General features: G+C 31.3%; 1 protein-coding gene across 2 annotated transcripts in view; it reads left to right on the top strand.

The window, feature by feature from the left end:
* LOC134706294 (sperm-associated antigen 1-like) overlaps window positions 1-10,099 on the top strand; it is a 32,812-nt gene extending 22,713 nt beyond the window's left edge. For both annotated transcript variants that reach the window (XM_063565087.1, XM_063565089.1), the window contains exons 13-23: window positions 678-852; window positions 1,491-1,571; window positions 3,206-3,497; window positions 3,862-3,969; window positions 4,658-4,747; window positions 6,341-6,454; window positions 6,860-6,959; window positions 7,617-8,084; window positions 8,355-8,429; window positions 9,189-9,284; window positions 9,582-10,099. In XM_063565087.1, the coding sequence (XP_063421157.1) occupies window positions 678-852; window positions 1,491-1,571; window positions 3,206-3,497; window positions 3,862-3,969; window positions 4,658-4,747; window positions 6,341-6,454; window positions 6,860-6,959; window positions 7,617-8,084; window positions 8,355-8,429; window positions 9,189-9,284; window positions 9,582-9,673 (1,691 nt within the window). In that variant the 3' untranslated portion in view covers window positions 9,674-10,099. The remainder of the gene's footprint in view (window positions 1-677; window positions 853-1,490; window positions 1,572-3,205; window positions 3,498-3,861; window positions 3,970-4,657; window positions 4,748-6,340; window positions 6,455-6,859; window positions 6,960-7,616; window positions 8,085-8,354; window positions 8,430-9,188; window positions 9,285-9,581) is intronic.
* The last annotated feature ends 1,905 nt before the right edge of the window (window positions 10,100-12,004 follow it).

Here is a 12,004-nt window from a genome sequence, read left to right as displayed (position 1 = left end):
GATAGGAAAATTTGATATTTTATAAGAAAATAGAGTGTTTAATTTTGTTTCCCCTACCAATAAGTGAACTCAAAGGTGATATTTCCATATCATAGAGACTTTGCTGCTTAAAAGTTTAACAGATGTGGTTTGTGTTGGATTCAAAGATGACTCTTGAAATATAAACTATCCTATTTTAAAATACCATGTCTAAAAAATTTAATCTTAAATATTTTGTGTTAAAACCTTATTTTATCAACAAAAGAAACATCATATAAAATGATAACACTATACAAATTTTCTGCTGGTATGTGTGCCCTGTCTACTTTTAATTTGCTTTATGATTGAAAGCATGCATAAGAAGTATTTAAACTTTTGTTAAATTCTTGAAATACCAATGTATATTTATCTCCAGCAGTTTTCAAGCTGTTTTGTTTTAATAATTACTACAAAGTTGTAAGCATAAAATATGTGTTCACATTGTCAAGAGAATTTTTTTCCATGAATGTGTATTTCACTTTGTCCAGAATCAACTGTTTCCTTTCAAAACACATTTGGGCACAATATATGTCTTACAGCATTCAGGACAACAACAAAAATTATTCAGTGCCCAAATGATTTATCGGACTATGATTTCTCAAGTTCATTTGAATACACGCTCTTTAAAATGACTTAAGAACTTATTTTTCCAATTTCAGAGAAGACTGATCAGAGAGTTAACATCTCTCTCATATACAGTAACAGAGCAGCTTGTTATTTGAAGACAGGGGATTGCCCACATGCTATTAGAGATTGTACAACAGCATTAGATCTGGTGCCTCACTCAATCAAACCTTTGCTTAGAAGAGCCAATGCATATGAAGTTTTGGAAAGGTAAACCAGTATAACCTGTTTTCTGCTTTTAAAAAAAATCTATTAATTAGCAAAAAATAATTTCAAGAAAAAAGCTTCTCGTAATAACAGTAATGAAACATTTTTTGTCCTCTGATTTTAGGTATTGACATCTTTCCTGAGAAATAATGTTATTTTAACAAGTTAACTTAGCCATAAATGGCTTTTATTTAATATTACACTATCATCAATGCCATAAAAGGGCTTGACAGGAATAGTAAATTGTTTTAGATTTTTCTCCTGAAATTTATTGCAAATCCATTTGAATTCAATGTAAAAAAAAAGTTAAGTGTTTTTGTTAAACATCACTTGACTGTCCTTCCCTCTGTCTGTCAGCCTCATTTTGTTTCTGTATTCTTGTAAGTTTTTTCTCATCTAAATTTTATGAAACTCATGCATAATGATAAGAACACAGAGTTAGAATTTCGACAGTGAGGCCTTTACTGTACAAGAGTTTTACCCCTTTTTAACTTGGACAAGAGCAAAGCTATAGCTGGGACATATGTGTCCCCAAGACCAAGTCTTTTTTTTCAAGGAGTAAGCCTCAGAAGCAAACTATATGTTTTCTATGCAACATAGTGTAACATTATTTAAATTCATGTTATATGTTTGTTTTGTAGATATCGACTAGCTTATGCTGATTATAAACATGTTCTTAGTATAGACTCTTCAGTGGACATGGCACTTCAGGGGTCTGCCAGGTATGTTGCACCTTTTGTTGATCAGTTTAGTATACAATCAGTACTGAATAATAAAAGTCAAATTTTGGTGTCACCTAGGAAACACAGAATGTTCTATTTTGGGAAAAATTATCGGCAGATCTTTTTATCTTTAAAGATTTCCAATGTGCGAGAATATGCTTAAAGCATATTATTTTTCTCTCATTTTTAGACGATACATCATACTTTGTTGGCCCATTGATTATTTTGGTATCTATAATGTGGGTTTTGTTTAATCTCAATTTCAATTATGACATATAATTTTTCTTGCTATTCTTTGAATTTTCTATTATAACATCATGATAATGATGAGCATGCTTGATAGCGTCACACATAAAGAACACATCTCATTGAAATAGAAAGTGAAAAATTGTGTTTGTATTGTCTAGAAATCATTTCAGAAAAAGATTGCACAACTGAATCTGGTTCAATATAATATTTCCCCTCCTATTGACATTTTATTAATTGGAATTTCTAACTGTCTAAAGTGGAGAAGTATCATAATACACGAGGTATACATACAATGGTCCATTCTAATGCAATCAGTTTGTAACAATAATTTTCATTGGACATTGATAAATATTTTGAGGGTTTAGGTTCTACGAGTACGTATCTAAGAAAGCCACCATTTTGAAATCTGATTTTTTTGGTGATATGTTATTTCTCAAAAAATAAAGAAGATATTCACATTTTGAGCCTCACAATCTTCTTTTTGTCTTTATTGAAACCATTCTGAAGCGTACGAAAAGTAAAAATACATTTAGTATTCATGTTTGACATCCAGAGTAAACACATGTCGTCACATTGTTTAGATGCTAAAGACAATGCAACAGTTTCGCAGACTTTTTCATTTATGCCATTTTTAAGCCAAAATATTTATTAAATGACATTAATTTTAATATGTGGCATTAGAAAAGAGATAACTGTATTGTATTTTAAGCTTGGCCTTCGTAAAACTTGATTTTACTGTCGCAAATATCCATTTACCTATCTCCACTCCGCGTCACTAGGTAAACTCAATTTTTGACAGTAAAATCTATGTTTTATGAAGGCCAAGCTTAAAATACAATACAGTTATCTCCTAAATATATGTGTTCACATGTCCTTTTAATTACACATCAGCACTCCAAAATTGACATGCTGTATCCAGATTGAATTTGAACACTACACCATTTCATCCAAAAATTTGTCTTAGTTTTGCTTGAATAAATGATAATATGTAAATTTTATTATGAGAATGTTCTGAGCAATAAATGATAGTATTGCATAGCAATATAATATTTCCTACAGAGAGTAACCAAAAATTAGCGTGCAATAAATATTCAAAATTCATGACGTCATCAATGACAAAATCTTAGTTTAAACAAATTTTTACTTTAAAATATTATATTGCTATACAATAAATGGGTTATTGCATGAATATTGTCCCTCGTAGATCATATATTGAACTCACAAGCTCATGCAATATAAAATTCTACTTGGGACAAAATCCTGCTCTATGGTCGGGTTGTTGTCGCTTTGACACATTCACCATTTCCTTTCTCAATTTTATCTATATTATTATATCAAATAAGTATTGTTTGCAATTTCTTGGATAACTTATTTTATTGATGAAGGTGTTCAAAACATTTGATAGAAGTTGATGGTTCAAAATGGAGAGAAAAATTACCCAGGGTTTCTTCTGTTCAATCATGGGAAATTCCAGAAATAATAGACAGTTCAGTACCAATCACTATATCCTCTCAACCTATCAAAACATCTGTCACAACATCAGCATCTAGTCAGCCAATCAACAACAGTGTTCCATCTTCATCTCAAAGTGTTAAAACAACAGAAAAGGTGAAAGATAAAACACCAGAAGAGAAATTTGAAGAATTTAAGACGGAGGGTAATTTATATGTCCAAAAGGTATTTTTATACAAAGATTTTATTTTTAAGATACCAGTATGAGATTCACCTAAAAGTCAAATAAATATTAAGCAAATGAATACAAATACACTAAATAAATCAAGATGTATATTTGGTCAGCAGGAGCATTATATGTATAAATAAATATCTGGTTCAAGTCAACTGATGAAAAATGGGCATACATGTTCATTAAACAAAATACTGATATTTCACTCATGTGTTTCCTCCGAAAATAGATCTTTACTCCTATGCTAGATGCCGATGTTAGCTATTTCATTAGTTCAAGCTTATTGATGTTAATTCCATTAAAACTAACATATAGCTTAAACAATAACAGATTATTAACATTTGTATTGTTTTCAAGGGTGAATACCAGAAAGCTGTGCCATGTTATACAAAATGTATTGAGATTTTACCAAAAAAGGTTGTCAGTTTTACAAACAGATCTCTGTGTTATTTAAAACTTCAAAAGGTAGGTTTTAAAGGTGATTGTTAGTCCAATTGAAAATTGAAAATTGCAAACCTTTATGAGGATATATACGTTAAAATTAATATTATAAGAAAACATAAAAATTAACATAAAGGAGATGAATTTAAGCTATTAAAATTTAAAGTATTTTTTATCTGTGACTCCAATGGCAAAAGCAGGTCTAGTTACTGCTATATTCAGTCTATTCTCCAATCTGTAAGACCTTATATGTAGAAATCTTCAGTTAGACCTTATCTTCTATGGAAGGGAATGATTTTATATTGGTATGGAGCTTGATAATATTGAGCTGTAGTATGTAAGCAATATTTATATCAGCTACACAGCCACTTCCTGTTTGCCAATGGTTGGAAATTTTAAAACACTCACTGTTCTAGGAATAACTTTTCTATGGAAGGGAATGATCAGTTTTGCTTCATACAAATGCCTTTAGATATAACAATACAGACTCGTCATAGCCTTTACTTGGGCAGTGGTTATCAATAAGGCAAGAATTATTTGCTCTGAAGAATATTCTTTTAAATGTACAGCTATCTAATAGGGTTAACCTAACCTTTATCTTTTTTGTTATTCAAAGTTGAGTTTTAATTGGTAGCTTTACACTGATAAGATATTTATTTTTTAGCCAACAGAAGCAGAAATAGATTACTGATACAATATTTATGTTTTTTAGCCAACAGAAGCAGAAACAGATTGTACAACAGCATTGTCACTTGATAAAGATAATGTGAAAGCTTTGTTTAGAAGAGCTCAGGCTAGAAAGGTACGATTACACTTGATAAAGATAATGTGAAAGTTTTGTTTAGGAGAGCTCAGGCTAGAAAGGTAGGATTACCAGAAAGTAGCTAACAAGAATCTTAATTTTAGAAAGTATATGTGTTTTTTATAAAATGTTGTATGCATTGAGAACTTGCATCTCAATGTTAAATGATTGAAACTATGAAAGAGTGATCCCTAATGGAATATAAAATTGAGAATGGAAATGGGGAATGTGCCAAAGAGACAACAACCTGACCATAGAAAAAACAACAGCAGAAGGTCACCAACAGGTCTTCAATGTAAAGAGAAATTCCCGCACCCGGAGGCGTCCTTCTGCTGGCCCCTAAACAAAAATATACTAGTTCAGTGATAATGAACTCCATACTAATTTCCAAATTGTACACAAGAAACTAAAATTAAAATAATACAAGACTAACAAAGGCCAGAGGCTCCTGACTTGGGACAGGCGCAAAAATGTGGCGGGGTTAAACATGTTTGTGAGATCTCAAACCTCCCCCTATACCTCTAGCCAATGTAGAAAAGTAAACGCATAACAATACGCACATTAAAATTCAGTTCAAGAGAGGTCAATGCCTGATGAAAGAAGATGTAATCAAAGAAAATAAAGAAAATGACAATAATATATAAATAACAACAGACCACTGGCAGTTAACTGACATGCCAGCTCCAGACTTCAATTAAACTGACTGAAAGATTATGATTTCATCATATGAACATCAGGCACAATCCTTCCCGTTAGGGGTTTAGTATCATACCATCATAACATATCTGAGAAGAACATAACCCGTGTCATGCCAACAACTGTTTTTTTAATAAATGTGTTTAGTTCTGATGCAAAGACCCTATAAGTGAATCAATATTAACGCCAAAAAATGCAATCTTTAATGACCTGACAACAGCATCGTAACTATATCCCTTCTTAATAAGTCTATTCAAAGGTTTTGTTAGTTTTTGAGGTGAGTACTGACACCTTTGTGGGTGTGAAATACCTGAACGTATAAGAAGTCTGCATGTTGAGCTATATTTACAAATGATGTCCTTATACTAATGATAAAATTTAGTAAATGTTTTATGTATATTTGAAAATTACAGAAAAAAAATCCAGATTTGAGAACTATAGGATCAGTAAACTTTCCAAATAATGTACAGAAATCTATTAGACATTGACAGTTGCTTATACATGTAGTATGATTCAGATGTTCTAAATCAAAGTTTTAATTATTTAGATTTAATAAAGACATTAGACCGTTGGTTTTCCGGTTTGAATGGTTTTACACTAGTAATTTTGGGGCCCTTTATAGCTTGTTGTTCGGTGTGAGCCAAGGCTCTGTGTTGAAGGCCGTACTTTAACCTATAATGGTTTAATTTTTAAATTGTTATTTGGATGGAGAGTTGTCTCATTGGCACTCACACCACATCTTCCTATATCTATAGAAGCTATAAAGGACCAATTTAAAAAAAGAATCATAAAAAATGCATTTCAAGAACAAAATTAAGTAGTAAAAACCTGTGTAGGTATGAATCAGTTATTAAAAGTTTCCATATAATAGGAATTTATATATCAAATATATTTCAGATGTTGAAGACCCACAAAGCCAGTTTAGAAGATTTAAATCAGCTGTTAAAAGTAGATCCTAAAAATTCAGCAGCTAAAAAAGAAATGGATTTAGTGAAGGCTTTATGGAGAGAGGTAGATACTACATATTCATGACAGAAGCTAAAACTATATTGAATCAAAATTCTATTGAGAACAGGAAAGAGATGAATGAATAAAAACAGATTTCTAAAATCTGATCAACATTCACAAACATTGTCTGGGCTAAAGGAATTTTGAATGCATTATTCAGTCATTACAGGGAAATTGATGCAAATATTTGGAAAAACTATACAACATGAATGATATTTTAGCGATGAAATTTTTTGGTAGACACGCATGCAAAGTAATACTGATAGCTTAGATATTTAGGAGATGAAAGCAATGAAGAAAATACATAAATTATGATTTAAGACTTAAAGGAAAAATGAATAGCTTGCAAAATGATATTTAAGAGATACTTTGTGATAAATTTGTTAAACCCTTATTTTTAACTTATAGGAACTTAATTCCTTAAAGAAAGAGATGGGAAAACCTGCAGAAAACAAGCCAAGGAAGAGGATAGTTATTGAGGAGACAGACTCAGAATCTGAGGAGGAGGGTTAGATTAATACGTCTATTCACATATCATTTAATATTTATTATCTACAAACCGATTGTTTTAATTGATTATCGTCTCTCATAAATCTGTACAGATTTGCATATGTATACAAAATGTATCTTCTATAAATGTATTCTGTAATTTTATACATAAGGTGAGACGTAAATAAGATATTGAATTATTATTATTAGCATTAGTATAAAGATGATTTTAAAGACATTTTTAAATTCTCAATTAAAGGTAAATTATCTTTGTTTGTAAAAGGCAAGACTGATGATTGATTAGTTGGTGATTGTCGCATCAGCTCAAAAAGGATCACAGCGACCTTTATATGAACAGTCGCATCCGCTCAAAAGGATCACAGCTACCTTGATATGAACAGACTATGAAGCATAAAAGAATCATTTATTATATCAATCTGTAGATTTATTGTGTTGCCAAACAGCATCCAACTTAAAATGGCTTGACAGATTTCAGCATATTATTTTATAGGTCTTGAAGCTGTATATCTGCTGTTTTGCATTTTAATATGAGTGATTTGTGGATTTCTATACAAAAAAATAGGTCATATCTTGGTGGCAACAGTTAATTAATCAAATTACATTAATTATAGAATATAAATATTTATACAATTTATTTATTGTTCTTGTCTTTCAGGTCCAACAGAGCAGCCTAAAGTATCCAAATCAACTAGTAGTTCCACGAAGGTAGACACAAAGGTTGAAAAACAGCCAGATAAACAAGGGTCTTCTTCTAAACAGGAACAAAAACAGCCAGATAAACAGGGGTCTTCCTCAAAGCAGGAACAAAAACAGCCAGAAAAACAGGGGTCTTCCTCAAAACAGGAACAAAAAAAGCCTCATGAAACAAAGTCACAAGGGACAAAAACAGATTCAGAAAAGTTGAAAGAGAAACAAAAGGATAAGAAATCAACACAGCCTTCTAGTAGGACAAAGTCATCCACAATCAAGCCAACAAGCTTTGGATTGCCACAGTCTGTTCCTAAGCTAGAGAAAGCAACACCATATGAATTCATAACAGCCTGGAATTCATTAAAACAGTCGACAGATTTACAGCCATATGCTGATCTTTTGAGACAGATTCCACCAACAGAACTCCCTAAAGGTATCAAATATTTTCTTTCTAAACAGTTATCAATTTTTATTTTATTTTGTTAAACCAGAACTCAACCAGACTTGAAACTGTCTTCTCTATTGGAAGTAAAGATGTGCACCCCAATTTTAATGTTTCATCACATAGGATGTTTGAGGGTCCTACAGCCATAACCATTGACACTTCCTACAAATAAAAGTTAACACACAGGTTTATGTTTGAAAATACACAACATATTTCTAGCACAATTTGTAATTCAGCAATGATTTCATTGTCTTTCAGTGATCAGCAACAAATTAGATGGAGGAATGCTGAGCAAAATAGCAAAATGTGCGGCTGAAAAGTTTACTGGGGAAGGTAAGAATAGAGATATATTGTAGAGAGTCAGGAAATAATGGGTGATATTGATTTCTTTAACTAGAAGTAAATAATAAGTGTGAGCCATCGTTGTGACTCTTTATGTGTCAGAAATGGGGAGTTTGGAGAAAACAGGTAGGCAAACTGTTCAAATCTATTTGTAAACTCTTAAGCTCTCACACTTCACGCTAGGATTGTTTGCTATCATTTTTAGTCAACCAAAATCATACAATAATTTTGAGTTTACCAAATTTACTGGAGTTAAGGGACTTTGACTACCATACTTTTTTTAGGAGTATTGTGAGGCATAACCTTGTGAAAACAATTTTACAGAAATCTCTAATATTTGGTGGGATTGTTTTCCATCATATTTAATTGACTGCATTTTACCACCATTTTGTTATGGGAATATTTGTTTTTTACCATATATTTACTTTTGTACCACAGTGACAAACTGTTACACAGTGACACATTGTTACACAGTGACACACTTAATGTTCTTATTTATACAGAACTGGAGACATTTTCCAACAGCCTAGCCATTGTGTTGGTTTCTCTTTTTCAGAAAGAAAGCTATAATTTGTCAAAGAATTTATAATTTATATAGAATAAGCCTCATAGAAATCCATTAATTTTAACAATGTAAAAGTCATAAATAAATTGTTAGGCATAGTATACTAAGGCAGCGTTAAATAATTAAATATATGTTTAATTTGCAAGTTTGATAATTTTAACGTAATGTTTTTGAATCTTTTGTAGATGACCTGTCAACAAGTTATCAGATTTTGATGAACGTGAGCAAGGTTCCAAGATTTGATACAATTGCCATGTTCATGTCTAAAGAAGAAAAGAAAGGTAATTTACTAGATCTGTGATGCTATGAAAATGTTCTTTTACTGAATGTGATATTAACACAGTAGTCAGTGGGTGCATTGACTGCTATAATATATTATTTCGCACACAAGGAATTTGCAGAAGGTATAAAATTTTTGTCATGTCAGTCCTGCCATCACCACTTTGTTGTCTCTGCCCATTTTCATAATATTAATAAATCCAATGTGCCAGATTTTTTTATATTATCATTTCTGGATAAAGCATTTTAGGGCAGAGTTTCAGTGTTAAACTTTTACATATAACCTTTGTTCTTTTTAGATATAGAGACAGTATTGAAGAAAGTAGAATATGTAGGAGATATGGCCAGCAAAGAAGACATCAATGAACTCAGGAAAAAATGTTCTTTATGATAATTTCTGTAGTGTTTGCATTTTTAAAGCCAAATCTGGTTATTGGAGATTTTAACTTGATTAAGACTTTCTTGCATTGATGTTTATCTTTATATAAGTTATGGCACCTCTATGATTAAAAAACAGATAATTTATGAACTGAAGGTTGGATAAAATATTGACAATTAAATCAGATATGTAACTGGCAAGATGGAAGACATGTGAGACTCTGTGAATTTAATTATTTCATTAGACAGTTTATACATGTATTACTTAACAATGTTATATGTCATGATATTTTTACATGAAGTATTCAAATTCATTCTTTGTAATGGCATTAACTTAGACAATGTGCACTTATTTGCTTAGCATAATATTGAACATTTCATGGAAACAATTTAAAAAAAAATCATCTTTAAAAATGGTTGTGTGAATATCTTAATTTAACTTATGTGTTGACTCTTTATATCAGTGATTAGATAAATGTGTTTGTCAAAATATTTCATTGCATAATTGCATTGAACAAAGCTCTCATAACATTGATAAGTATTGTTATAAGTTCATTGATACTACATTTTGTCCATACAACCTGATTTCAACATTTTTTTCAATCTTTAATCAAATTCATGGTCCAAATGTTGGACAGCCATTGAATTAGACATTTACACCCAACTGTGTTGTTTACTGTAATCTGTGATATGGGTTTAAGCAAATTATAATTAGTTATTTGCTTAATTTTAGTAGCCACACAGTGTGAACTGTAAATATTCTAATTACTCATAGTTTTAGCCATCTTACTAGACATGCATCAGTGTTTACTTTAAAAAATGATTTCTAATAAGTGCTAACTGATCTAAAGTAATCTGACTTCTAATTTATAACAAATACTTCAAGTTTATGATTATCTTTCAAATATGTTGTGTATTTAATGCCCCACCTACGATAGTAGAGGGGCATTATGTTTTCTGGTCTGTGCATCCATTCGTTCGTTCGTCCGTCTGTCTGTCCGTCTGTCTGTAGGTCCGTTCGCTTCAGGTTAAAGTTTTTGGTCAAGGTAGTTTTTGAAGAAGTTGAAGTCCAATCTACTTGAAACTTATTACACATGTTCCCCATGATATGATATTTCTAATTTTCATGCCAAGTTATAGTTTTGACCCCAATTTCATGGTCCACTGAACATAGAAAATGATAGTGCAAAGTTCAGGTTAAAGTTTTTGGTCAAGGTAGTTTTTCATGAAGTTAAAGTTACATCAGCTTGAAACTTAGTACACATGTTCCGTATGATATGATTTTATTAATTTTAATTCCAAATTAAAGTTTTGATCCCAATTTTCACGGTCCACTGAACATAGAAAATGATAGTGCAAGTGGGGCATCCGTGTACTATGGACACATTCTTGTTTATGACTTTTTCATTATTATTGTATCATTGTTTTTTTATCCCCACTCTACCAGATACAAGACAATAAAAGAATGAAACCCTTTAATTTGGAAAAAAATACACAAAAAGTGGTGTAAAACTGTATTTAAATAATCCTGATTTCTTGATGTCTGTTGTTGGTTTTTGTTGTTGTTTGGTTCATATCTTATTGACATTTATCCCAATGCCCTTTTACTCTTGTTGAGCTTTTTTTTTTAAATCAAGTTTATGTTTTTAGATAGCTTAAAATTAAGCAATCTCAAACTATTTTCTGCTTTTAAGCTTGGTTTGGAACCCTTTAAAAATTAATATATTAACTGTAAAGTTATTGGAAAGATATGATGGTTTCAAATGTTGCCTTCTGAAAATACAGGGTGTTGTGCTTTTCCTTATTTAGTCCATGTGTACACTTGCTCCAAAGTTAGTTGAGGTCTACTGTAAAGATAATTTGATGATGCTGTTATTTATTTTTCTGTAAGTTTTTGCTCACCTAATAGTACTTTTGACAATTTTGTGTCCCCAAAGGAAATTTGCTACAAAGAAATCATAGACCTTATGTTGTTATCATGCTCATCCGTTGTCCTCTGGAATTAATCATACCATAACTCCTTACCTTTATAAGAAACGTAACTCATTTCTCAGTCACTTAGTCACAGAATCAAGAAGTTTTTATACATTTTTTATACGACCGCAAATTTTGAAAAAATTTTCGTCGTATATTGCTATCACGTTGGCGTCGTCGTCGTCGTTGTCGTCGTCGTCGTCGTCCGAATACTTTTAGTTTTCGCACTCTAACTTTAGTAAAAGTGAATAGAAATCTATGAAATTTTAACACAAGGTTTATGACCATAAAAGGAAGGTTGGTATTGATTTTGGGAGTTTTGGTCCCAACATTTTAGGAATTAGGGGCCAAAAAGGGCCCAAATAAGCAT

Source organism: Mytilus trossulus, chromosome 2, assembly GCF_036588685.1.
Source record: "Mytilus trossulus isolate FHL-02 chromosome 2, PNRI_Mtr1.1.1.hap1, whole genome shotgun sequence".
Classification (NCBI taxonomy): Eukaryota; Metazoa; Mollusca; class Bivalvia; order Mytilida; family Mytilidae; genus Mytilus; species Mytilus trossulus.
The sequence above is the reverse complement of the archived record's forward strand: the minus strand, read 5'-3'. Positions and strand labels throughout refer to the sequence as shown.